The 27,242-nt window shown below is 40.2% G+C and overlaps 1 protein-coding gene and 1 long non-coding RNA gene across 12 annotated transcripts in view; one reads left to right on the plus strand and one right to left on the minus strand.

Annotated features, from left to right (window-relative positions):
• Window positions 1-27,242, plus strand: part of SYNE2 (spectrin repeat containing nuclear envelope protein 2) — a 298,118-nt gene that overhangs the window by 188,797 nt on the left and 82,079 nt on the right. For 9 of the 11 annotated variants that reach the window (XM_070513755.1, XM_070513754.1, XM_070513759.1 and 6 more), the window contains 14 exons: window positions 1,447-1,569; window positions 2,811-2,993; window positions 5,539-5,670; window positions 9,102-9,299; window positions 9,906-9,980; window positions 11,488-11,598; window positions 14,862-14,978; window positions 18,302-18,532; window positions 21,866-22,048; window positions 23,077-23,205; window positions 23,656-23,777; window positions 23,927-24,068; window positions 25,480-25,611; window positions 26,968-27,120. In XM_070513755.1, coding sequence (XP_070369856.1) covers window positions 1,447-1,569; window positions 2,811-2,993; window positions 5,539-5,670; window positions 9,102-9,299; window positions 9,906-9,980; window positions 11,488-11,598; window positions 14,862-14,978; window positions 18,302-18,532; window positions 21,866-22,048; window positions 23,077-23,205; window positions 23,656-23,777; window positions 23,927-24,068; window positions 25,480-25,611; window positions 26,968-27,120 — 2,031 coding nt within the window. Of the gene's footprint in view, window positions 1-1,446; window positions 1,570-2,810; window positions 2,994-5,538; window positions 5,671-9,101; window positions 9,300-9,842; window positions 9,981-11,487; window positions 11,599-14,861; window positions 14,979-18,301; window positions 18,533-21,865; window positions 22,049-23,076; window positions 23,206-23,655; window positions 23,778-23,926; window positions 24,069-25,479; window positions 25,612-26,967; window positions 27,121-27,242 lie in introns of those variants that run through there. The other 2 variants (XM_070513762.1, XM_014853705.3) reach the window with 2 other exon arrangements.
• Window positions 7,880-18,413, minus strand: LOC123287118 (uncharacterized). Its single transcript, XR_006530163.2, has 3 exons — window positions 18,008-18,413; window positions 9,822-9,968; window positions 7,880-8,120 (listed from the first exon to the last, which is right to left on the minus strand). It is a non-coding gene; the product is annotated as an uncharacterized lncRNA (long non-coding RNA).

The following is a 27,242-nucleotide window of genomic DNA, read 5'->3' on the forward strand; positions in this document are numbered from 1 at the left end:
CTGTGGTGCAACTACAGCGAAAGATCGTATCCCCATTCTCAGTCCAGAAGTGGTCTATTTAAAGGGAAGAGTCCTGATCAAATAAGCTCAGTGTTTTCTCTTCGTCAGAGAGGAGCTGTTGTTTGATTTAAAAGCACAGATGAGCAAAGAGGGAATTAAAACAATGACCTCCCAAGCCTTCATTCACCGATAGCAAATATTTACTGAAGAGCTGCTGTATGCCAGCCATGGGATTTTCAAATAATTTTATTTATTTTAGCTTAAAATGTGCAAGGCATTTATTTAAGGGTAGAGTGTCATAACAAAGGCACGTGCAGTTAGTCTTAATTATTGACCTTGTGTTTCTCAGTGATATTCCCTATACCACATTTATGTAACTTCAGGGAATAATAGTTGTTAAATATTTTTGGTTATTGAATCTTCTTCCAAAGTTTTTAAATGCTTCTACAATTTTTGATGGAAATCACTCTAAAATACATTGTACACTTTTATATACCTTTTTAAATATAAAGTGCAGAAAATAATTTCAATATGATTTAACTTTTCCTCGTAATCTGAAGCTATCACTATAAAGTTACTCATTGCTTCATTTGCTTATAAAGTTATATTTCTCCTGTATTGAATGGCTCCAAACTGCTAAAGTTTTAAACCTTCAGTCTATTTCTGTGTAGTTTTTTCTACCCCATTCATCATTAGCTGTACCTTTTTATTGCCACGGTGTATCTGCATTGAGCTCTGTAGGTCTGAAGGCTCTCTTACGGTGTGAGTCGACTTGAATATGGCGTTTTTATAGCACATACTGTGGCATTTTCACTTTAAGCTTCTTGGCCAGGTTCTAAAGGTTGACACTGATGAGAGAATAACCACTGGACAAATGGTCTATTGTTTAAATGAATCTGAGTAAGTTATAAAGCAATTTAGTGACTCTCTGCATGGCAACGGTTCATTAGGGGATTGGCAAGAAAATCCTGTCAATTTTCTAGCTCCTCGTGTGTTTCTTTCCCAGGGGTGACTTTATCATTTTACTTAAAGTGGTGGGAATTTTTTAAATGTTAGACCCACTTGTGTTCAAGTGTTTAAACACATTCCAAAGATAAATCTGAAGAATTTGTAGATAATTGAGAATTTACTTAAAAAACGTTTTGGATACATACTATTTTTGATCTCATAGTATAAATAATTGAAAATTGGCCTTGTGAGGATCTTTAACTCAACAAGATGTCAGCAATGCTTTGTAATGTGGTGTATGCTATTAATAGAAGAACATTTTTATTGAAAACAATCGACATTATCTGTGTAGCACTTGATTAGTTTTTAAGAGTTAGAAGTGGCAAACACATTTTGGTTAAATATGAGAACAGAATGAATGGCAATAAATTGTGTTTTATAGATATTAATGTATAGCATATACTGCATGAGTGTATTTTTTTGTTTATGGAATTCTAGGATGTAGTTGCTATTGAAACTGAAGTAAAACCAATGGAGAAAAGAGTTTCAAAAATCAAAACTATCCTATTATCAAAAGAAATATTTGATTTTTCACCAGAAGAACATCTTAAGCATGGGGAGGTAAGCGTGGATCATTATTAAAAATATTTTCTTGTAATACTTATTATGTTTATTTTTAAATATGTAGTAATATGATGTGATAAAACTACTTTTGCTAGAGTAATAACAGGAAAAAGTTGGAAAATAGAAATGAATGACTATAAATACCGTATTTTAAATTGTATAGTACTGTCTATATGAAGATAATTTTCCTATAGGTTATTTTGTCATTTACTTTATCCCCAAAACTTCAGAGTTTGGGAGTTTTGCCTTCGAGTCAAATCCTGGTGTTTAATAGTCCAAGAGTTTGAGCCTGTAAGTCAGGAGAACCGGGTTCCAGCCCAGTGATGCTGCTTACTGGCTGTGTGATTTTGAGCAGTTAGTTAACGTTTCTTGGGTTCTCTTCCATATCTGCACATTGCTGTTGCAGTGATTATGTTGGACAATTATAATGTATATGGAGCTGCTAGCACAGGAACTGGAACATACGAAACTGTACACAGACCTTGATTCCCCCTCAGCCTGGTGGTTAGGAGCACATGCTTTGGGATCAGGCGGGCCTGGGTTCTAATCCTAGCCCTGCCTCTTACAGTCTGACCTCGCCTGGGTCTTCTAACTTCTGGGAACCCAATTTCTTTACCTATGAAGTGGAAGTTCTGACACCTACCTCCCAGAGTAGCTGCGAGGGTTAAATGAAGTGATGTGTATGCAGTACTTAGTACAGTGAATAATCTCTTCTCATTTATTGATTATGTAAACCCAGATTTCTCTGGATCAGATGTCATTAAAGCAAAATATAATTGTACTCTTGGGACTTAGGAAATTTGGCGGGACAATTCACTTCAATTCAATATGCATTTCTTGAGGGCCTACTATGTGGGAAGCCCTGTGCTAAGTGCAGTTGCCACGAAAGTGTGGGGTGTAGTGCCTGCCCTTGCACAGCTCACTGTCTGGTGACAATACACAAAGCAAACCATAGTTCTACAGAGAGTGAGGGGAGGGAGAGGAGGAAGGAAAGGGTTGTCCAAAGCCATCGTGTAGCGCTGGGGTTTCTCCTGCCCCCAGGCGTTCTTTCCTGAGACCTTCAACTACCGGGTCACAAGTGATAAAATAGTTCTTTTCAATCTAAGCTAAGGAAGCATTTTAAAAATTGAAACAATAGACCAAAGACTAAATTATGCAGTATTTTAATTTTGACTAATTAGATCTAGCAGTGGCCCCTTTTATTCATTTGTGTGCCATACTTATCTGATATAATTAAGGTCATACTTGAAAATATCCGTCCTATGAAGAAAACCATTGCTGAAATAGTGTCTTACCAAGTGGAGCTGAGGTTACCCCAGGCAGGAATGAAGCCTCTGCCTGTGTTTCAGCGGACACACCAGCTTTTACAAGATATAAAACTGTTGGAAAATGTGACTCAGGAACAAAATGAGTTATTAAAGGTGAGTAGTTTATGATGACAGCCAACTTATTGGATGAAAATGTTCAGCAAAAGCTGGTTTTGCTTTCAGTTTTCATGTTTGAGTAGATCAAATTCCCATGACAGTAATATGCTGTCTGTTGATTCTTTTTCGCCTTTTCCAACGCTCTTATCCCAGAGGTGGCATTTGAATATAAGAGTGTATCTTCTTGCTCAAATGGGGCTAAGGTTATTTTTCTCAGTTCTTACCCTCGTTCTGGTTGAAGAATTGAAGCACAGTTGTGGTCTATTTAATTCCATTCTCCAGTTATTGAAGACCCACATGGTGTAATGCTGTGGGAAGAGGTTCAAACCTGTGTGTTTGCAATCTCGGGAGGCCAACAGATCATACTGTAATCATCACCATAATAATCTCTTTATACATCTCAGTCGCTCTCCTATTAATCACCCCATTTTATTCTCAAACATGTGATCCAGGGAAGTAGGCACTTGGCCATCTTTATTTTTACATATAAGGAGACTAGTCTGAGAAGGTTGGGCGACTTGCTAACCTCTGAGTTAAATTGTGTTGAGATTCATTTGTGCACAGATGGGACAAGAATCTGGTGCAATTCTCTGAATCAGTCTCTTCCTTCTAACTGATGACTTCTTTCAGCCTCTCCCCAGAGGGTTTCTTTTCTTATGTTTTGTTTGATCTCCAAGCTAAAGTCAAGAATCATTATTAGGTAAAAATTACATTTGGGGCCAGCCCTGGTCCTCTGCTTTGGCACACTCTGCTTTGGCAGCCCAGGTTCTTTCTGGGCACGGACCTACACCACTTGTCCGTCAGTGGCCATGCTGTGGCGGCAGCTCACATGCCAAAAATGAGGAAGCTTAGCAACATATGTTAGCTCAGGTCGAATCTTCCCCAGGAAAAAAAAGTACATTTTACTTTGGTTTGTATTCCTGGATCAACAACCACTCCCACAAGAAAAGAAAGTTTCCTGAAAGAGCCCTAAATTCCACAGACTTTTCAACCCTCTTGATAGATCCCTCTCTTGCCTGCTTTTCCTGATTAGAGGGTCAGGGTAGGAGAAAAGCTTATTTTCCCTCCTTCCCACCCACCACTTCATTATGGGAAGAAAAATGCTGTCTCTTTCTCCCTCTTAAGTCTCCTTCGCATGTAGGTGGCCAGTCCGTGTCCTCCTGAGATCTGAGCATGCTGTCAGCTCTGGTTTGAGTCTTAGCTCGTATGGTCTCTCTGGTCTGACTCCTGATCAGCTGACGTCATTTCCTAACACCTACAGGGAGATAAAAGATCTGGCACTCAATGTACTATTTTTTAATAATGTAAAGAGAAAGAAAAAAGAAAGATATAAAATTTGATCTATTATTTTTAATCGTTTTGTGCTTTATTGGTCTCCTGGTCAGCAAAAGAAAATAACCGTCTTGATTATGCTTTAAAGTGGCTTCTTCACAAGATGAAAGGGGGGAATAGAAGAGGAAATTGTGTTTTGTGCCAAGTTAGGTATCAAACTGTGCTACTAAAATTTTCCATCTCGTTGTGTTAGTGGAAATCAGAGTCCTCAAAGATTTCAAAGCTAAGGGAGCCAGTGGTAATGACAATCATTAGAATATGGTACATTTCTTTGAAGTCCTACTTTAGATGTTGTAAGTGCTTTCATTGTGGAAAACAAGACAAATTACTTTTGGGAGGAGCAATGGGACGTAGCTCATTATAGAGAGCTGGGGAACAGGGGTGTGCAGTTATTCATTTCCAGCCTGCAGCTAAAATTATGGTTAAATATTAAAGAAAATACAAGGAAGAATTCTGTGTTGGCCAGAAACTTTGTAGTTTTAAAAGGGATTTTGCTTCGTTGCGAAGCATGCTGAGGAAATATCTAGACTTTCTTTTGAAGTCCGTTTCTTTATTTCATCATGCTTTGATCGTATCATTTAGCACAAATAGGTTCCAGCTCTGTTACTCCCTTAACACTAGATTCCAGGTATTGTTCTGGTTAGTTTTGCTTTATTCTGCAAACTCAAACTGCTCTCAAACCTTCAACCTCTTACCCTAAAATGTACATCACTGATCCCAAGGAGTACCAGGTGAGAATGTGGCTGCAACATGAAAATTTGTCGTCTCTCAAGTCATGTGCTCTTTCCATTCTGAATCAGTAATCCCGCCTTCCTATGTGGAAAGCCCCACATGGAATGTGTATTAAAATGGCGTATGTGACATATCAGTCATTTCATAAAATTTAGCAACTTTATGTTATCATGCCATAAAACCCTTCCCAGAATAAGCCCACTGGACTGGAGGTACTTAAGAGCAAAGGTGTGTCTAATTAGACTTGTACTCCAAGCACTGCACAAGGTGCTCTGGCATCTCATAGACCAAGGAGGTCAGGTGCCAGCTTTGCAAATGTTGTTCTCTGTATTTAGTCTACCATATCCTACTGCAATCTATTTGGGTGTGTATTTCTGTAATTGATTGAAACGTGATGGGGATAGACGTTGGAAGTAGTCCATTGATCTAGTTCTTAGATTCTGACAAAGATTCTTCTTTTGATGGGGTTATTTTGTAGATAGTCATAAAACAGACAAATGAATACGATGAGGAAATAGAAAATTTGAAGCAGATCTTAAATAATTATTCAGCTGAGTTCTCCCCTGAACGTATATCACCAGGCCAAGCTGCCAGCCTGCCACAAGTACAGGTATGTGTCATTCATTCATCCAGCAGTTCATTCAATGATCACTTAAAGCCATTGGTGTCTAGAAGCCTTTTGACGGTACAGTGTATTTCCTGCTTCTCTCTTCCAATTGAAGGTATTTTATGTGTATATTTACTTTCCATTCTTATTTCATAAAATAAGTGATTATATAATTATCATAATGGAAGACCCTTCAAGTGTCCTTAGCCTCAACTTGCTGCATTTTGGTCTGAATTTGCTTTGGTACTGAAGAAGCTGATGTAACACAGGATATTTGGACAGTCTGACTTTCCAGCTAGCTTTCTGGGAGAGGGGTCAGGCAATGTGGGCAGGCTGGGCTCTAGACTTCAGGTCTCTGAATACTGTTATGATGAAGAGTTCCATATTCTAAGCAGGGTTTCCATATGCCATAATTAACGATGTCCTGTGGACCTAGTTATGGTGGTTTACATGTTAACCCTCTACTGTGAGGGTCTTTTTCAGTCTTTGTTTTTGAGTCAGTACTTTTATAATTTAAAAAAACCTGATTGTATGCCAAGGATTGTAGAGAGCTTCTTTTTTCCTGCCATCAAGGTGATATAGGCAGGCAATTTGTGGTATTCAAAGCCAGGTTTCACCACTTGCTAACCGTGAGACCTAGGACAAATTACATAATGTCTAAGGTGAAGTACAGAGGGAATCTAATGTGACACCGCTCTTAAGTGGTAGAATCAATAAGGCACATTCAATATTGTAAAAATGTCAAATTTGGGGCCGGCTTCATGGCGTAGTGGTTAAGTTTGCACACTCCATTTAGGCTGCCTGGGTTCGCAGGTTCAGATTCCAGGCGCAGACGTACACTACTTGTCAGCCATGCTGTGGTGGTGACCCACATATAAAGTGGAGGAAGATTGGCATAGATGTTAGCTCAGGGCTAATCTTCCTCAGCAAAAAAAAAAAAGTCAAATTTCTCTTTACACTTAAAAATTCGAGTACCTCAAAGAGCTTTTGTTTATGAGTTATATCTACAGATATAGAAATTAAAACTCAGAAATGTAAAAATATTTGATTTATTTTAAAATCACAATAAGCCCATTATATGTTAATAGAACTAACATATTTTTATGGAAGAAATTATAATTGCCCAAAGAAAATGTAGTGAGAAGAGTGACACTGTTCTACATTTTTGCAAATCTCTTTAATGTCTGACTTACTAGAAGACAGCAAGATTCTCATTTGCCTCTGCATTGCATCTGTTGAGGTATGTAGCTTTGTTTGAAGTTTTAAAGACATGCGCATGGAAAAGAGAGGGAGAATTTTGAATAATTTGGATGGTCTTTGAAACTACGCTCAACTCCAACAGGTAGAAGTTACTCACAGTTTTGTTGTTCAGTGGACTCTGAAGTCATGTCAATGAACTTTTTATACTCTTAGATTAAAATCCATCGGGCTGTTTTATGCTTTGAGTGGATCTTCTAAGCATGCATGATTTTATGACATCAGGCTTGATCATGTGGTTAGTATTGTTTCACTAGTGATGTAGATCCTCCACTGTTGACACATTTCCATAATTGATATTAAAACATTCACATTTATTAACATCTATCTCTTCAGAAAGATCTTTAAGTATAGTATTTACATATATAAGTAGTTTACCAGCTGTTTTTTTCAAGTAAAAATAACGTTCTATGAAAAAAATGGGTAGTTCAGCTCAAAACTCAAATAATCACGAGTGCTTTTCCTCAACCATCATACTTTGGTATGCATCAGAAGTGCTTTATGTCGCAGAATGTTAAAAATACATGTTCTTTATCAAGGATATTCTTAAGTGAAACTGGCTTTTTTTTTTTTAACTGTAAGTACGTGATAGTGAAGAATCCGGTAACTACTCATATAGTTGGTGTCCCTGTCTTGATTCATATGAGGTGCTAGTAGTTTTACTTACCGTTGCTTTTGCATTATCACACAGTGAAAAATGTCAACACAGTGAAAAAGGCAAATAACATTTTAGTGTTTTATGAAAATGATCTTGACCTCAGGGAGTGCAGACCACAGGGGTGTCCGGATACCACTTTGAGAATGGCTGCTCGTTGCCCTTCCGTGCCTCCATCCTGCTGGCGCCTCCAGACTGCTCTGTTTCTTTAAGTGCTGTTCAGTGGCTGCAGTATTACGTCTGTTGGGAGGCACTATACCTCTGAAGTTTAGTGCTTTTTGAAAACGGAACACAAACCGCAGCCAGCTCAGATTTAATTCAATTATCATTTCCCAAAGCAGTCACAGGAAGTTTACGTTCAGTCAGAATAGGGGTATTGGCATAGGAACGTGTGCAGGAGCAGAAGAGCTGTGGGCGCTGGCTGTCAGGACGTCCCAGTCTGGGCTCTGTCACTAGCTAGCTGCAGCCATGGAAGAATCACCTGCTTTCTCTGGACGTCAGAACTCTCACTTATGGGTGGATACATGTTAAGTTTCTCTGTCTGTAAAACAATTTATGATTCTATGAATATCTGTAGGATGGATGGATGGATAGATGGATGAGAAGGAAGGAACGAACTAACAAACAAACAGTGATTTAAGGAATGTACTAGGAACACAATTCCAACACATGTAGGTTTACCAGAAAGGAGTGTACTGTCCTTTGATGCAGCGCTCACTGCAAAGCCCAGGCAGAGGTGGAGTGATGCCTTTAGGGGTGCTGAAGAGGAGGAGGCCAGACTAGACGGCCCCTGCTATTTTTTCCAAATGTAGGATTCCTAATTCCATGATCCTCGTAGACACGCAGTGGACACCTTCATTTCTACCGTGGATGAGGAATTTCATTCCCACACATAAATCATACAAATTTTTAAAGTAACGTACAGCTTGGAATCATCTGTTCATCAGTCCCATAGAAAGTTACACTTCACAGTACCCATATTTGTTTATTTATTCCCATTTGGCAGGAAGCTTTGTGAGAAAAAGTAAAGGAGTTCAGTAATACCAAAGAAGTCTTCAAAGGCAGTATAAGTGTGAGATTTCTAACCTTTTTTTCTCTCAGTGGTTCCCAAATGTTAGTCTGCTTACGAATCTCCTAGGGAGCTTGTTCAAGTGCAAGTGCTCAGGCCCTGACCCTCTGGATTCTAGTCAGTCAGTCCTGTGGCCACTCGCGCAGTGGTTCCCGACCCTGGATGCCAGTCACCCTCGGAGCTTTTACAAATTTCTGTACCTCAGCTCTACCCCCAGAGATTGATTGACAAGGTCTCAGGTGAGGCTACGGCATCCTATAAGGGAGCGTATAAACCCTCCCCAAGTCATTTGGAAGTGCAGCCAGGATAGAGAGGAACTGTACTGTTCTGTAACTCCTGGCTCTGTAAACCAAAAAGCATAGAAAAGGCTTCATCTCTTGTACCAAAGGAAGCAGGCTCCTGTGGGCATACAGAGGCCTCAGATGAAGCCGTGCAAATGCTCTTTCTGCACAGGGAGAAATTGAAGCTGTGGAAAAGCAGATTCTGAGTTTGAACCAGAAAAAAGAAGACCTGTTAGTGGACCTGAAAGCCACTGTACTAAACCTTCACCAGCGCTTACAGGAAGAACAGCGAGACTCAGAAAAAGAAATGCTGTCAGCCGGAGCCTCAGAAGAGGTCGGAGTAGCTGAGAGGGACGTTTCTCAGTGGAAGGTGGGTATGACTTTAGGTTAATGCCGGCCCCACATTCCACAAGAGTGTTAAATTGGTAGTATTTCTCACCAGAAAAACCTGTGGCATCTATGTCTATGGCCTACAGTAAAGGCATTTTCAAAAGTGGAAATACCCTACCTGAGATTGTTCACTAGTGAATACAAATCCTTGACGTGTGTCTGTTCTGGACTCAACCCAGAATTCTTACGCGTGAGTTACTTAAGGAGGTGCTTATGAAATTCCATGGGCACGTGGGTGGGAGCCAACCTTTGAAGTATCTTCCTACTAAACAGCCCATTGGAGGCTCCAGAATGGGCCCAGCACCCCTCTAAGTGCGTTCTGAATCCACATCAATGAGTCATGTTCTTGAATTGTTTGATGAGGGGCCACAGAGGGGAATGCAATTGAAAGTGACCCAAGATTTGTCCGAGTCATGATATTTGGCTGGAAGAGCTGAAAGGTGCTGGACCCAGAGGCTGCTTGTGTGGGTGGGCATCTTGGATAAAGTGAGTGAAAAATTACCTGCATAAAAACGCGGCCAGGCTGGGATGCTGGTGGTATTGAATGGCAGCCCGGCTGCAGGAGGCTTTGTGCTGTGCATTTCAGCCGGACAGAACAGGCGCCATGTCCTTCCTGCCAGCAGTTGAGGAAGAGGCGGAAGAGAGCTCCCTAAAGAGTGAAGTAAGGAACATGATTTTTCTCGTTAAAGTTGGTTACAACTGAAATCTCTAGAAGAAGGTCATTGAGAAGATCTTAAAATGAATGAAAACATAAGGATTTTTTACATTAATGCCGATATTTTATAAGGGGGATTGAAGTCGTTCTCTGATGTTATTAACGTTGTTTAAGTGCATTGAAACCTACTTCAGGCCAGAGTGGGATAAATGTAATTCAGACACACTTGTTGGCATACGGGAGAAGATGGAGTTCTTTGTTGTATCCTGACTTCTGAGCACTTTCTCTGAAGTTTTGAGAGTATGCTGTTTGTTTGGCACTTCTGGTGTGCTTTTTAGAACTTTATTTTTCTTAACAGCATTTGAATTACTTCTTTAGTCTAAAACAGCATTGGCAAGGACACGAAGAGATGTGTTAGCAGCTAAAACTACCACAAATGCTTACTACTTCATTAGAACTGGTTGAATGAGATATTTACAGTTGTCTTTCCTGACAGCAATTTCCATTTCATACTTTAAAAACTAAAGTTATAATGGGTCTTGTGCCGGAAGGAAGAAAATTGCAGCAATTTATAGTTTGTATATGGTCTCACATGTAATCCCCAGACATTTTTTCTGCTTGTCTTATGGATTGTTAAATAGCTCCACTGTCACACAGAACAACCTGTTGTCCTAGAGTGTGTCACTAGGTCACAGTGGGACTGAGACATGGGACAAGGAAGAGTGCAGGTTTACTACACTCTGATCATCAGACAACTTCATAATCCCATCATCCCCTTCATGAGAGAGAATTGTGAGAATGAAGGAGGTACCGGGGACCAAAAGAGTGTACTTCAGTATGATTATAATTTGAGACCTGTATTTTCATCTGAGCTGATATGTTTCTAATACTCAGTGTTTGGCTTTGTCAACAATAAAAAAATACATGTTCATCCGGGTGTTATTTTAAAGATGGTATTTAAGGTTACATTTACGAAAGCAGATCAAAAACATCCCCTTTGTGTGATGTGAGCTGACTCCCAACTTTTAAGAACATTTTTTAGGGGCTGGCCCCGTGGCCGAGTGGTTACGTTCGCGCGCTCCGCTTTGGGGGCCCAGGGTTTCGCCAGTTCGGATCCTGGGCACGCACATGGCACTGCTCATCAGGCCATGTTGAGGCGGCATCCCACATGCCACAACTAGAAGGACCCACAACTAAAATATACAACTATGTACTGGGGGGATTTGGGGAGAAAAAGCAATTAAAAAAAAAAAAGATTGGCAACAGTTGTTAGCTCAGGTGCCAATCTTTAAAAAAATATATATATTTTTTAGGCTTCAGGAAAAGCAACCACATTCGGAGACATATGATTTAATTAGCCAAAGAAATAGATGAAAAATCTGGGGAGAGACAAATTAAGGTCTATAATTATACTGCCTGGTAAGCTGAGTTTTGTGTAAAAGAGATGGGTAGGCTGCTGGTTAGAATGGTAGGAAATCATTTCCCTCTGCTCATCCATTGATTACTGTGTTAGAATGGAGATAAGGAAGCAGAGCCATCTTCCGGGCCCTGGTCTTTACTCGGGAAGCATGACAAGGACATAGAGGAAGATAGAGCATCCTCGTCCTCTGGAACGATCATTCAGGTAAGAGTGGGCATAACACCTCCGTTGGGGGGCGGGGATGGTAAGGGATAGTAGGTCAAAGAAAAGAATTTCTTGTTTGAAACAATTCTTTGGGAGGGAAACTGCTTGGGCTGAAATTTTTAAGTTTCTCACCGTTACCTCTGCACAAATGCAAAGACAGCTAAGTACTTGCCTATTATTTGCATTTCTATTGTGCCTTCAGTGATAATAGGAGAGTATTTTTCTGAGAAAAACTCCATTTGTGAAAATCCAAACTGACAGATAACTCAAAGGAACACCTAAAGCTTCGGCACGGTGTTAACAAGTACTGAACACGCCTTTCTTTTGGGAGTAGTTCTGGGGAGAAGTCTCCTCATAATCCTTTTTTTTTTTTTTTAACAAAGTAACGTATACGATAAATTAATGAAAAACGTCTTTTTGCTCCTTATGACCTTCTAAATCTCCAATCTCTCAAAATAGAGGGCAAATACCCTCACTTAGAAAATCATTATTAGCTGACGTGAAAACTATGTTTTCCCTGGCTCCTGAAACATCCCTGATCGTTCTGATCCACACACCTCCCTGCTCCTGCCTTCTGTCCAGGGCTGAGCCCCACCGAAGACCCCAGGCGAGGCCTTTCATTAACCATTGGCACCTGGCTCTGCTTGTGCCTGCATCTCCAGTCTCTGCCTCCTGACGGGCTCCTTCCCATCTCCCTCAGAAGTATTCACTTTTCTCCTCCCTAACCAGTCCCCTCCCTCAGGGCCCCGCCCCTCCAAACCAATTGAGTATCCCAGAGCCCAGACTCTTCTTCAGAAACTGCTCTGCCTCCCTGGGTTACCCCTCTTTCCACATCTGCCTGGATACTTCCTCCCCATCCACAAAGGCCCATCTCAACTTCCAGCTCCTCCAAGAAACTTCCTGTCTCTTTCCCTTTGTCTTCTGATAGCGTGCTTAACTTCAGTTATGACTTATGACATTTTCATTCATACACCTGACAGTGGCAAGAACTTTTCTACATTTTTATGCCTGTACTGGGCTCAATGTGCTACTTTAATACATTGAATTTCTTGATCCTGCTTCCCCAGGTCAATTACGGAGCCTCCTCTCACTTCTGGCTAAATGTCTGTACTTGCTGCTCCTCACCCTTGGCCCCTATTGCAATCAAGTTTTTGCCCCTGGCTATACTTGAACTGCCGTTGACTTCTGGAACATCAATTTAGTGCCCTTTTATTAGTCCTAATCCTTATTGATCTCTCTAGCATTAGACACATCCACCACCTCTTGATTCTTGAAATGCAATGTTCCTTGACTTTTAGTTCTGCACTTTCTTGTCTCATCTTCCTGCAGCCCCTCCTCCATCTCCTTCTCTTGCCCCATCTCTGTGATAGGAGGACTCCTCATTGTTCCCTCCTCTTCCTTCTTTGTTTTCTCCCTTGGCAACTTCATCTCCTCCCATAGGTTTGTAGTGACCTCTATGCCAGTGATTCCCAAATCACATCTCTAGTCTTGGCTTTTCCCTTAAATCTGTTCCACATCTACCTTCCTGATAGATTTCTCTTTTTGGCTGTGTTTTCTTCATCTCATACCCATTTTACCAACCTTCCTTCAAAGCTTCCTCCTAATTTCTCAATGTCTGTTAATGGCCCCATTATTTTCTGAGTCTAAGACAAACTTGAGAGTCATCCTGGGTACCTCATTTCTCTTACCTTTCATATCCAGTCAGTGGTCAAGTGATGTCCACTCAATCTTTACATCTTTCTTCTCCTCTCGTTATTTTTGCCAGCATCCTATTCCAGGCAATTGTTACTTCTTCCCTGTACTTTTGAAATAGCCTTCTAATTGGGTTTCTAGCCTCAGTTATTTTTCCTAATACATCTTATACAAAACCAACTGATGACTTTTCCAAACACCATTAATGCTAAGCTGCAATCTTTCATGGATTCTGATTATCTGCTGAATAAAATGCATCCCAGACTTTTCATGATCTTGACCTGCCTTTCCAGTTTTATCTAATCTTCATCATTACTTGCTTCCTACCTTTCTAATAGCAGTTATTGTTTGCAGTACAAGGAGCTGAAAATGAAGTAACATTTTGTTAGGAACTGCTAGATGCTGTATATACGTCATCCTCTTTAATAATCACAAGCATGACTGAGGTGGGTTATAATCCAGTTTCAAAGATGAAGGAAGTGAGGCTCAGAGAGTCAAGATTGGTTAATTCCAACATCCATACTTTTCCCACCATGCTATGTTAATTATTTGTGTAAATGTTGTTTTCCCATTGTTTGGCCATGGTTAAACTAGTAAGTGGGAGTGCTGGATCAAAATGTACATCCATTTAAAATGTGACACATGTTATCAAACTGCCCTCTAGAAAGACTATATCAATTTTATTTCAGGCAGGAATGCATGGAAGTGCCTCTTTCCTGATTCCAAGCTGATATGGGATATTTTCAATCTTAGCCAGTAGTTGAAATTGCATTTATATTCTAAGAATGTTGAATATCTCTTTTGGTGTTCATTGGCTTTTGTATTCTTCTTTTATAAATTGCTGGTTTATCCCATTTGACTGTTTTTCTACATAGGGGTTGAGGTTTTCCTTATTGATTTATAAGAGCAATTACTATGTTAAGATATTAACACTTTGTAAGTAATTACCCCGTTTTATTGTTTTTCTTTTAACTTAGATTATAGTGTCCTTTTTGGTGCACATTATTTTATTTTTATGTTGTTAATACTAACATTCTTTTCCTTTATTGTCATGCTTTAAAAGTCCTCCCCTGAACCTAGATTAGAAAAATATTCACTCATATTTTCTTCAAGAATCTTCAAATATTCTTCAAATATTTATATTTAAATATTAGACACAAGTAGAATTCATTTTTAGGAGTGAGACAAGGATTTAGTTCTATTTTTCATGAAATGCCTGGGTAGTTCTTCCCAAATTTAATAACTTCATCTTTTCCCCTATTATTTGAAATGTTGCCTTTATCGTGTCATTGAATTTTGTCATAATAATCCACCTAAATACATAATTCTCTAGATTCCTTATGTGCTCCTCATTATCTAGAAGAGTGTTGGAGAATTTAAGTCTTTCAAATAAAGACAAACCTAAGGAAATTGACTTTTTCCCTAATGAACAAAGTTTTTCTCTAAATGTACCTAACTTCTCTGGACGTTTTAGCAAGCAGGCGATCTGTGAAATGAGCAGGTGCAGGAAGGGTCACTTGGGTGGCAGCAGGGCAGGAACTTTTTTGGACCTCTAATTCTTTTCTTTACAGGAGGCAGCTGGGAGAATAAGCACATGTGCTAGTTCCATGGCACAGATTCTTGCACCAGACTCACTAGGCCCTGAGCAAGGCCCAGAATTTTCCCTGAGTCCCAACCAAACAGAAGAGGTAAGTCCCTGTTGGTAATAAGCTAACTGCTCAGATACCTGGACCAGCACTCAGAGATGCCAAGCTTTCTGTGTTCTGCAATACTTTGTCCATCAAGCCAAGAGTTCTGTGTGAACATCTTCACCTGTGCTGTCAAGCTGGAGAACTGGAAGATTTGCCATCAGATGTTTACATAGAAAGTAAGCATGACCCAGAGCAACTGAAGATTTTTCACTCCCTCACCATTTGTCAGGATGAACTAGTTTTTCCATTAACAACTACTTCTTTCTTCTGTAGATAAAACTATGGGGGTGATGAAAGTGGAGGAGAGTTAATATTGATTAACTATTACTTAAGAGGCATTTATTTTTGCAGTTTAATCCTCAGATTAAGTAAGTTAGGTTAACACCTACCATAAATTTACAAATGAGAAAATCTAAATTCAGGAAGTAAAAATACAGCTGGTAAATGGAGGAGTTAGGAGTCAAACCCAGAATATTTCAGTCTGCCTCCCTAATTTGAATATTTAGTACTGAAAGATATGAAACCAAGGTAGGTTTGGCCTCACAAAATAAACCAGCACCTTACCATCCTAGAGGCATGTCTGGTATTTGTGCGAATGCAGTTAGGTATTGCTCTGTAGCCAAGCAAGTTTACATTTATAAAAAGTAGGGGAGATGTGCAGATGTCTGTAGAATTGACTGTAAAATATTAAGGAGTAAATTTAAAGGGTTGATATTTTTGCATGAAATATGTATAGCTCCAACTAGAAAATTAGTTGGCATTTTAACTGCATCCTGTTCCTTGGATCAGTGATGTGTGGATGCAGAAGTCAGAGTATGACCTTCACTAACTGAGAGACTAAGCTGGAGACAGAGCGTTGGCAAAATCATGTCAAGAATGTGGACTCGTGGACTCCATGGCGTGATAACCAGGGACTGAGTCCTGCTTCACCTTACTAGTTGTGAGACCATAGGCTTTTTGAATAACCTCTCTAAGCCTCAGTTTCCTCCTCTGTACACTGGGAGTAATAGGGGCTTGTGGTGGAAACAATGAGATGGTCTGTGTATCACACTTACCATACCGGCCTGACATAATTCTCTGTCACAAGAAATACTTGTGATTATACTTTTTAGCCCCCCAAAGTGTACAATCATAAAACATTCATTTAAACAATGTCTGCTTTTAGAATTTGGGGCGATCATTTGTAGAAGATATTGAGCGGAGGTGCTATTGTGGGAAAAACTGGGGACTCAGAATTAAAAGATCACGGAGCTGCGTGACCTGAGGCAAGCAACTCGTGTTGAGGCCTGAGCTTCTCAGACGCACTGTGGTGAAATGGGAGGTGTGTGGACTGATAAATGTTAAATGCCCGTGGGTTTCTGTGACTATAAAGAGAGGTGGCTGAACAGACTGCTGGCAGGTTCCCCAGGCCACCTTCAGCTGTTGAAATTCTGTGGTTGCAAATATTCCTTTTTCCTTCCATTCACCTTTGGATTCTTCTCAGGTTCAAATAACTAGCAAATAAAGCCCAGATTAGTTATCCAGCTTCCTTGTTTCCTCAGTAATTCAGTAAGTTAGTAAGAAAGCAAAGAAACTCAATATTGTCATTTAAAAAAATGTGTGTGGCATATGATAGGTGCTCAAGTAATGTTTTGAATAAATAAAGAAGACAGGTGGTAAATCTGTTATTACAGATTAATTAATTAATGTTAACAGATTCTCAGGTGACAAAACAGAGGATCCCAAAATTTTTGCCGCTAAGGTAGAGTGATATCTAAAAACAGTTAATCAGATGACTAGAAATTGGTATCTGGCAGTAAAGTCACACAGCTGTTGCTTTTTTAAAAATCAGGATTAAAAAAGAAAATTGAAACAGGTGAATCAACGTATAGACCTGACAAGATAAGGGAAAGTGACCTTAGAAAGATGATTCTTGCAGAATATATTGATGAAGGCAGGAGAGAGAGTGTTTGGGTGGAAAAGAGCAAACACATGAAGTTAATAGATGGTCAAGAGGAACAAGTACATCCCACAAACACTTCTGCCAGACCAGCTTCCAGGATCCTCATCAGTGTGTGTGAAAGTGAATGGTATTTTCATACCCTGCATGGTTTTGTTACCACTTGCCAATTCTGTGCACTTCTGCTGTCCTGAAATTTCTATGTTTAAACTAAATTCTACAAACATTGGGAAATGTGCGTTTGAGTTGAGGTAGGGTTTACATTTGTGAGCAACTTTCATTAGAAGTTTGTCCCTTGGCCAAAATTGTGTCTTATTAGATGCTAACATGTAGTTTGTAAAGTCTTATGTAGAAAACATTGTATTTTCACCATATTCATAATCCACAAAATATTTATTGAGAACAATAATTTTGTGGATCCAAACACAAATCCTTATTCCTAAAGGAATTTCTCTAGAAGGGTCTGATACATGCTTTCAGTATTCTAGGAAAGGGTAAATTACACAATGAGAGGCAAATATATATCTCTGTATCAAATAATCTTTTACCTCAAAATTAAAAATATTATTATAAAATTGGCAGAATAATTTGGTATCTGGGAGAAGTTTTTCTACTGGATCAATAGGCAACCCAGTTATTTCAGTATAAAAAGAACACACCACAATTTACACTGTAAGCATCTAGTCCTTAATTCACTAATATTTGAGTCTCTAGAAGGTGAAAAGTAGTCTTAGGGATTCTCTCTGAAGAACAGGAGAAAAGTTTCCAGAATACCCCACGGAAACTCATTGCTTGACTTAAGCTATTTTTAATAGGGAGATGTTTAGATGAGCAATAGCATGTATGTTAGGGGGAAAAAAAGCTAAAATATTTTATAATCTAACTACTTGAAAAGCTGTTAAGTTAAAAGTGGTATATTTCCTTGTATCCCTGCCAGTGTGTAAAGATCTTTTCTTTTTCTGTTTGAATAGAGCGCACAGCAATGTAAGCATTGCTTAATCATGTGTCACGCAACTTTAAACACTGGGCAATTCGCTGAAATGTTTCAGACACACACCCACATGCACACCCTCTCCCTCACACTCACCTGTCTCCTGGGGCCTGCCGTTTAATGAACCGCGAGCCCGTTTGCGTCCTCTGTGCCTGGGAATACTGTACCTGTGTACATGCAGATCGGCTGCTTGGAAACCTGGGGTGGCAGGTCACATGATTGTTGCTATGTGTGTGGAGGTGCATTTTTCTTTTCTTTTCTTTCTTCTTCTGCCCTTATTTTTTTTCTTTTAACTGGGGAAATGCAAGTTCACAGGTCCTTGCAAGTCCAAATCTGAAAACTTTGGACTCCTGGCTTTTCACTGCTGGGTTACCTTTGGATTTATCTTAGGGTGCCACACCTCCTATCGAGGCTGCAGCTCTGGGCTTTTCTGACGAGCAAGGAGCCTTTGAGGCCACGGTGGAGAAACCTAGGCTCGAGCCCACACAAGTCCTCCATGTCTGCAAGACCCAGGTGGCTGAGCTGGAGCTGTGGCTGCGCCAAGCCAACGTGGCATTCGAGCCGGAAACATTAGACGCAGACATGCAGCAGGCGGTGGAACAGCAGCTGGTAGGGTGCCAGGTAAGGCTGGGGTCGGAGTTCATGGCTTACCTCTTCGCCAATCCCCTTCCAAGACTAGGTGACTTTCTCTTAAAGCAACAGTGGGTTTCTTCCTGTTACTCTGACCCTTACGTTTATCTTGGCCTCAACTTTTGTTCTCACGGTAGTTTTTTGAAACAATTTATGTAATCAGAGTATTTTGGGGAGACAGTAGTGAGTAAGAGCTCAGAATCTAGAGTCCAAATTCAGCTCCATCACGTTAACTATGAACTTGAGGAAGTTAACTTCTCACCTCATTTTCCTCATATAGAAGGTTATCTCATGGGATTTAGGATTAAATGAGATAAGGTCTATAAACCAGTGTCTGGTGTATAAAGTGTATAAAAAGTGCTCAATAAATGCTGTTATTTTTATTCATAATAATAAGTTTTTTGAATTTTCATTCACCGGAAATGAAACTGAGTATCCTGATTTGCAAGATGGCAGATACAGCATAAAAGGACCTCGCTGCCGTTTTTCTACAAATGCTCCTCTTGCTTGGGAGGGGCAGGAATGTAAACTTCCTTGCCTTTAGTCACTTTGAGTACCATTTGCTCGCTCAGCCCAAATGTTGGGATTTCTGTGTCCCTCCAGGGAGGGGCTAGAATGACGACATGGCGGCAGCATAATTTGAGTGTCACAACAATTGAGGCTCCTCCCCCAACGGTGCTTAGACCAGTCTCTGCCTGATTGGCTTGTTGTCTCCTGCAGCAGTCCCCAGGGATGAAGACATCCTCTCAGAGTGCCCCATATCACCGGCCCTGCCACAGAGAGCTCCTCCCACTATAGTGTTATGGGGTCGGGAGTAGCCCACCCTCCATCCAGGGAGGACACTCCTCACCGTCTTCCATTCAGGCCCACAGTCTTAGAACATCCAACTAGTGGGGGACTCAGGTGGGCAGGCTGGCCTCCTTCCCTGAGCAGCTCAGCGCCTCTGATCCCAAAAGTCAGCTCTGAGAGGTGGGTTCACTCACACACTGGCACTGTCGCATGGCCTGGCTGATGAGGCACAGGGGAGTCTGGAAAAAAGAGTGTAACTCAGCACAGAGCGATGCTACGCTAAACTGAGCCCACAGCGTGCCAGGTGTTGAGTCCCAGGCCCTGAAGACCGTCCAGGATCGATTTGCCATTTGATTGTCCTGCTCACTGGGTAGACCCCATGCCAATTCCTTGATCATCACCAGAATCCCATCTTCCAGCCACTTGTAGTGAGTTCAAAGATTTTGGGACTGCTCAAGGAAAAGACAGACCACGAGGTGGCAATAGCATACAAGAGCTTTATTTGGGCAGCATTTTGGCAGGATCCTGAGGGACTGGGAAGTCCCTCACAGCAGGAGACCTTCCAGAGGCTTTGGCATGGGATGGGGGTGGGAAGAGGACAAGGGAACTCTTGGGGGGTCAGGAGTCCGGAGGGGCTTGTGTGTCTAGGTGATATCAGAGAGCTCCAAAGGGCAGCAGAGGCTGGGGTCTTTCAGTTCACCAGAGTTTGTCTTAACCGTGACTAGCAGATGTGGGGTCCAGTTTTGAGTTTTGTGCCAGTGGGATTGAGCTATTGGTCCTGGCCTGCTGTGAAGACATAAACATCATAGGGACCAATATACAGGGGCCATCTTTGGCTCATTTATCTAATGCCATGACACACACAATTTAATATTGAAATTTATAAAAAGTCTTACACTGGTCTGTAAAAACACTAAGTTTCCAGCGGGAAAGTGTCCAAAGACACAAGAGCAAACAGTGAAGAAAAAATTATATCCGGTAATTTAATATTTGAGAAGAAATCTTCAGCCTTGATTGTGAAAGACATGTGAATCCAAACAGCTGTTGTTTTCTTCCTACGGTACACTGGCAAAAATTATATCATCCTGGAAAACTCTGGAGAAATGGATCCACTAACGTCTGATAGTTCTGTCAGATTGGTTCCACGTTTTGGGAGGTCAGCCGTGAGGAGATAAAATGTCCATCTTCTTTGGCCTAATAATACCATTACTTTAAATTTACCCTCTGAGAATAACCCAGAAAGGAGAAAAATATTTATGCCAGCATTTATTACAAAAATAAAGAATTGGAAACAGCTTACAGGCTTAATAGGGAAGTTATGTGAACCATGGAATATCAACTTGCGACTATCAAAATGGGAATCCTGAACATGTGTATGTAGACACATGAAAAAGTAGAGAGCATAAAATAGCTAAGTGGAAAAAAAGTGCAAAATTATCATACCCTTTTTTTACAGCCCCTTTAAAATCTGTGAGGACGTACTGTTTAAGCTTAGAAGAGTCTGTAAGTTAGAGGATACAAGTAGTTTTCGTGGATGGAGGAATTAGACCATATATTATTTGAAAATTTGTTTTAAGGCTAGAGTTTTTCCTTACGTTTCTCTCAGAGGGCTGAACCTGCTCATAGTCCCACACAGAGTTTTAGCACAAATGATCCAGGTGCTGGAACGGGAGTCTGAATGCCGCTTCTGTGCCCAGCCAGTTGGCATGGCTGTTCGGGGTCCTGAGCCCAGGAGAGGGCAAACTTGATCTGCTGAGGAGGAATACCATGACGGAGACCTACTGAGAAGCTTACTTCATCCCGCTGATTTATTTTTAGGCCGGGGTGTAAGTTGGCCAGTTGTATCAATGACTAAGTGTTTTAGGTTCCAAATTATTTCTTCTGTGGTCTTCTTCTGATATTTTGGAAGCTTATTTGGCTTGAGAACGAGAAGGAAAAGAGCAAGGGAAAGAATTTTCAAAGAGTTCTGTAGAATTCTTTGGTTATTAGTACTCAACACTTTGCAACAGAAAGTTTTAGGAAGGTGGGGGGAAAGTAATAGTCAACACATTTTAAGCACAGGGTATGTATCAAGCACTGGTCAAAATACATGGATTTAACTGTAATTCCTCAAAGGGACCGTAGGAGGTAAGTTCCGTTATTATCCCCACTTTACAGGTGACTAGAGGCACACTCACATGAAGGAGGGTGCCCAAGTTCCCCTAGAGACTGAACGCAGGTAGTCGAGTTCCAGCGTCTGTGTTCTTAACCACTATGCCATGCTGGATACATTCAGCTGTGTTTTCTAAAGTCATTATAGAATCACTTGTATTAGAGAGTGACATCGGCAATTTGGGGTTGGTTTCATGACACCCCTGTGGAAAAGCACAGGAATTATGTGGAAGTTGTTTTTCTGTTTTCCCAAGATCCCTTCCAACCTGTGTTTCTGGAACATCTTGTATGTACTTAAATAGAGAGAGGGAATCTAACTTATTTTGAGGTATAACACTTGTTCAAGACCAAAACTAGGAATAATTAAATGATTTTATTTCCTAGGCTATGCTAACAGAGATTGAGCACAAGGTTGCGTCTCTGTTAGAGAATTGCAAAGATCAGGGCCTGGGAGATAGTGGAGCCACTCAACAGGAGGCTGAAGCACTTTCCTTGAAACTAAAAACTGTGAAGTGCAATTTGGAAAAAGTCCAGGTGATGCTTCAGGAGAAGTACAGTGAGGACCAGGTAAAATACGGCTATGTATAAACAAACATGTATGCAGATATATGTATGTGATAAACCTGCTAGGAAGGAACTCTGGGTGGAGGTGATGAAACAACTACAGAGGAATTATACTAAATAAAAATTACGCCTCTTAAAACTGTGAGGGATGGTTGTGCTTGCTCTTGTTATTGGTTTCCTTTTGCTGTGCAGTTTTTCAGTCTAGGTTGTTGTTAGTGATGGTTTTGGTTTGGGTTGGGTTGGGTTGATTGTTCTTGCTGGTAATAGGTCTGGTGTAAGCCTTCTTCATAAAAGAAAGATGTATTTTAAAGGAATTTTGTGACTCCAATTGACTGGAAAACGAAGCCTTTATAGGTATGGTTAAAATTCGACCTCAGAAACACAAAACCTGTTTCTAGGGTACTTTTGTTATTTATTTATAAATATTTATATATAGAGATCAAAGTATCATACAGCTGAAGTGTTCCTGTGACTTTTAAAAGCGTTCTGTGTTTAGAAGTGCGAATGTGCGTCCTGTGAGTAGGATCTTACTATATAAGATTTGCATCCATACTCAGGAGATGCTAGTTCCTGCTAGAGGACTTAGATTCACAGAAATGAGATGGGCTGCAGATACACAGGGCATTTGGTTCCCTTGCATCCTAATGTGTTCTTTCTTTTAAAAAAAAAATCGACTTATGTTTTAGACATAGGGGATATTTGAATTCATATGCATAATACTATTTCTCTTTTTGATATTTTTTTTACTCTGTTCTTAAGAAAAAAAAGGCAATAGATTTCCTGGATTTTAGTAATTCATTGACTGAATTCAGTTGAGGAAATATGATGACAACTTCATCAAATATAGTGGTTTTTGAAGTTGTTATGAAATGAGTACATTTAAATCGTAGTATATAATTATAATAAATAATAAAATACAGTCATTTACTCCATATGAAACTTTTCCATTATGTGGTCTCATTATTAGAATTGAAATAAAGTGGGTCATCTTTTTAAATAAAATAAGTCTACCATCATAAAATTTTTTGCAGCATTCTACTCTTCTAAAGAAACCTTCAGAGCATCAAAAAGTTCTCCAACCAGATAACCTTTCTGAATTTGAATCTGTTGTCACTGAAAGGCCACAATTCAGCAAGCAAAAAGATTTCCAGCAGCAACAGGTAATTTCAGCCCCTAACAGTTATAAGGATAAGAATAAAGCTTGCTGTGTGGAATTTCCCTTTGAACTACATCCTGAGCTGCCGCTGGAGTGTTTTCGTATGTGGCTGAGTGGGCAGTGTGGTGCGTGAGTTCCTGTGCGTGCAGCAACTCTGGGCGTGAACTTACCTCTGTAACTGCAACACCCTTTCCCCTATTGTTTCAAAATGTTGTAGGATATTTTTGGTGGTTTTCCATGTGTGTAATATATATTAAATAACCCTTGGTCATTGTGTGAATATTTTAAATAGGTTTTTGAGAAATAAAAGTTAACAGGAACAAGCAAACAAGAAAGAAATAGTAACTAATGATTTAGGAAGTGGTTCAAAATCAGCTTATCTCAACAGAAGAAACCCCTGGGTACTAATTAGAAACCCTGATTGACTGAACCATTTGAATCTTACTCAATATAGATTCTGGAGTTATCTCCAATGGAACAGAAAGATTTCATCAAATTCATAGAATTGAATGCTAAGAAAATGTGGCCCCAGTATTGCCAACATGATAAAGACGCAACTCAGAAGTCATCTGTGAGGTAAAACATTTTTAAAAAGTTGGATATTCGGTAGTTTTATGGTTGGGAGAATTAAAGTGTTTCTTTTAAAGTCATTTAATAAAGTATTATCTGAATGTGATAAAATTTTTGTATGTTTATTATTTTCACCTTTTGTTTTCCCTTAAAAGCGATAAGGCATCTAGCCCCGAAAATGATGCTTCAGACTCGGTCTTGTCACCCCAGGGCCGCAGTGGAGATAGGTGGCAATATTTACATCGTGAACTCTCATCAAAAGTAAGACTACCTCTCCCGCAACGTGTGCAGCCTCAGGTCAGTGTGTGTCTGCACACAGTGTAAAGTAGCATGCTTATCTTTGAAAATCCAACACGTGTTCATTAAACACACATGTATGTTCTGCATTAGTGGCAGTTTATTTTCAGAAAGCAAAGATGCCAAGTAGGTTCCTCACTTGGCTGGCCCCTTTTTACCCTCCTGGGAATCTGCATTAAGTGCCCCGCCTTTGTGCTTCTCTAGCACCCTGGGCTTCCCTCATCAGAGCTCTCACCATACCGTGCACCTGGTTATTTGTCTGTATTCCCCACTAGCTGGTGTGAGAAGAAAGACCATGTCTGCCTGGTTCACATTTGAGTGCCTGGCACAGTACCTAGAGCATCATAGAATCTCAGTTACTATATGTGGAATAAATAATATATGTAAAAAACTGTTAAAAAATGATACAGTGCTATATGAGCATCATTGATTCATCAAAAGATTATTTGGAATCTTCAGTGTGCCGGCCCCTGTGCCAATGGCACCAGTCTATATTCCCACCAACACACCTGATCATTGCCATTATAGGTTTATTCATACTGTGCCAGATACTGTTGGATTTCTCGCTAAACAGGGAGGCCATGAGCAGAATAGCACTGTTGTCATAGCAATCAAGCTTCTGCCTTCAACTTTGCCCTCAAACTGCCTGGACAAAGGTTACCAACGATTTCCCAATTCCCCAGTCTCGTGGGAACTTTTTAGTTCCCTTCTATTCTGCCAAGAACCTTATTTGACCAATTAAGGTTGAGTCAGACTCATTGGTAGAGCTTTAGTCTTGGTTTCTCCTTGTTATACGCACTATAACATGTATATCTTTCTCTTTCCAAGAGAGTAAAACACCATCAATAGTTTTCTCCCTAAGCAGAGTCATCTACCACCCAATCCTGTTACTTTTCATGTTAGTTTTCCAATTGGAGAAAGAAATTAACTTTGAATCGTTCTCCCTTCTGAAGTCTCAGCTCATTATCAATACTTTTTAAGCTTTTCAATAACAAATCAAGATCCATATCTGTCCCTGAGGTGACTGAATTCTATTCTAAGAGTTGGCTGTATACAGGAGTCTACAGTAATGGGAAGAGAAACAGCTAACTGTAACATGGATAGCATTGCTACTAAATTGAAAGATTAGAAATTTTACTCTGTTTTTCAAATTATGGTTTTTTTCTCTCATTTTGATATCTAAATGGGCCCTGAAGTGTCTAAGTAAGGCCATGACTAACTGGTCATGACTTTTCAGATTGTCCAAAATATTTAAAATTTAATTTAATTATTTTTTCTTGTAAATGACAGGGTAGACAAAAACACTTATCCAGAGGGTAACTCTGAAGATGGCGTGCTAAGGTGTTTTTACTGTTTGACATTAACATCAGCAGGATCTCAGTCTGTAATAGAGTTTCCCTTTTTCAAATAGGTTGCCACAAATATGAGTATTCTACCCAGTGTGAGCGTGTATAACTTTAGATACCCAGCAACTGAAGAACTGAAAACTTATACTACCCAACTTGAAGACCTGCGTCAAGAAGCAAATAATCTGCAGACACAGGTAGCAGCTGCATGTTATATATTTTCCTCGTTGCAATAACAAAAGAGAAGGGAGATGTGATATTGTGGATTGGTCATAGTTTTCTTTACTGAACAAATAATAGAACACCTAATGGAATGGGTCCTAGAATTGCACATAGAATTGATCCCTCTTGCCAGCTCTGATAAATTTGGTAGTGGCTGCCTAGAGCACCATGTGCAAAGGCTCCTGAACCTGAGTGCAGGGTTAGTAGGAACAAGGACTTGGTTGATTAGTCCTGTCTGCAGTAGTGCTCTGGGGTTGGAAGGGTGAAGAAGGAGGGCAGAATAGGTAAGGTTTCCAATCTTGAGTAGGCTTAACACTGAGACGGTGTGCTAGGTAATGTTAGGTATTCATCAGAGAAGACAGTAGGAGACAGCCCAAATTGGGGTGATTACTAGCCTTGGGATGCTCCTAAATTACTTGTAACTGGTTAGGAATTCAAGGTGATTGTGGGTAAAGAAAAAGGGGTGGTTCCGACAGCTTCGGCTAAAACAGACCTGTGGCTCCCAAACTCACCAGGACACAATTGCACAACCCCGGGGCACCTCTTGGAGCTGTACATGTAAGAGTGGCCTTAATTCTCACAATCAGCCCATAAGTGACACTCCTAATTCCCCCCTGCTCCACAGCCCATTCTTATCTTTTTTTAATTGAGATATAATTGACATATAACGTTATTTTAGTTTCAGGTGTGCAATATAATGATTCGATATTTGTATATATTGCAAAATGCTCACCACAATGAGTCTAGTGGACATCTGTCAATCATACGTAGTTACAAATTGTTTCTCTTGTAATGAGAACTTTTAAGATCTACTGTCTTAGCAACTTGCATATATACAATACAGTATTGTTAACTATAGTCACCATGCTGTACCATCCCTATCTTTCAGATACTATACCTCTTTCTAATCAACCCCTTCTTGACTTCTTTTCCTTCTCCAAGCCATACTTGATTTCGTTAACCCTCTTTCTCCTACGTTAAGATGTGGGAGGCAGGGAGCAGCGGGAAGAGAGATGGTATGATTGATCTGGGGCCACGCTTCCCCCTGGATGACCCTGCTCAGGAAGTCCTTCACCTTTCACTTACCTTTTAATTCTATTCAATAGTCAACTCACTACCTAACACTGAGTTTCTTAAACTTGTTTTTCCCAGAGTTAACATCTTAATTTTATTTATTTATTCTGCTACGTAGTTCACATAGTGTTTGAAACAACTAATTATAAAAAAGTATACCATAAATTGTAAACTATAATGGAAACCAGGGAAAATGTAGGCTTGGGAAAGCTAGGAAGCTTAATGATTTTTATGTTTTCTTTTTCCTCTTGATTCAGGGAAACATGACTGAAGAAACATTCATAAATGTGGATAAAAAATTATTTGAACTATTTCTGACCCTCAGTCAGTGCCTTGGCAGTGTGGAGGAGATGCTGCAGACACCTGGGCTCTTCAGAGAGGATGCTTGTGCTCAGCAGGTGCACTATGAGGTAGGAAACCTCCACCAAGGCCATATGTTGGTCATTACCACAGGCATCCCACTACTCAAGCCAGAGCTGAAGCCTCTTAAGGTCAGAGCTCATTCACTGTGTCTTCCTTCCTCTCTACTTTG

Source organism: Equus asinus, chromosome 7 (assembly GCF_041296235.1).
Source record: "Equus asinus isolate D_3611 breed Donkey chromosome 7, EquAss-T2T_v2, whole genome shotgun sequence".
Lineage (NCBI taxonomy): Eukaryota > Metazoa > Chordata > Mammalia > Perissodactyla > Equidae > Equus > Equus asinus.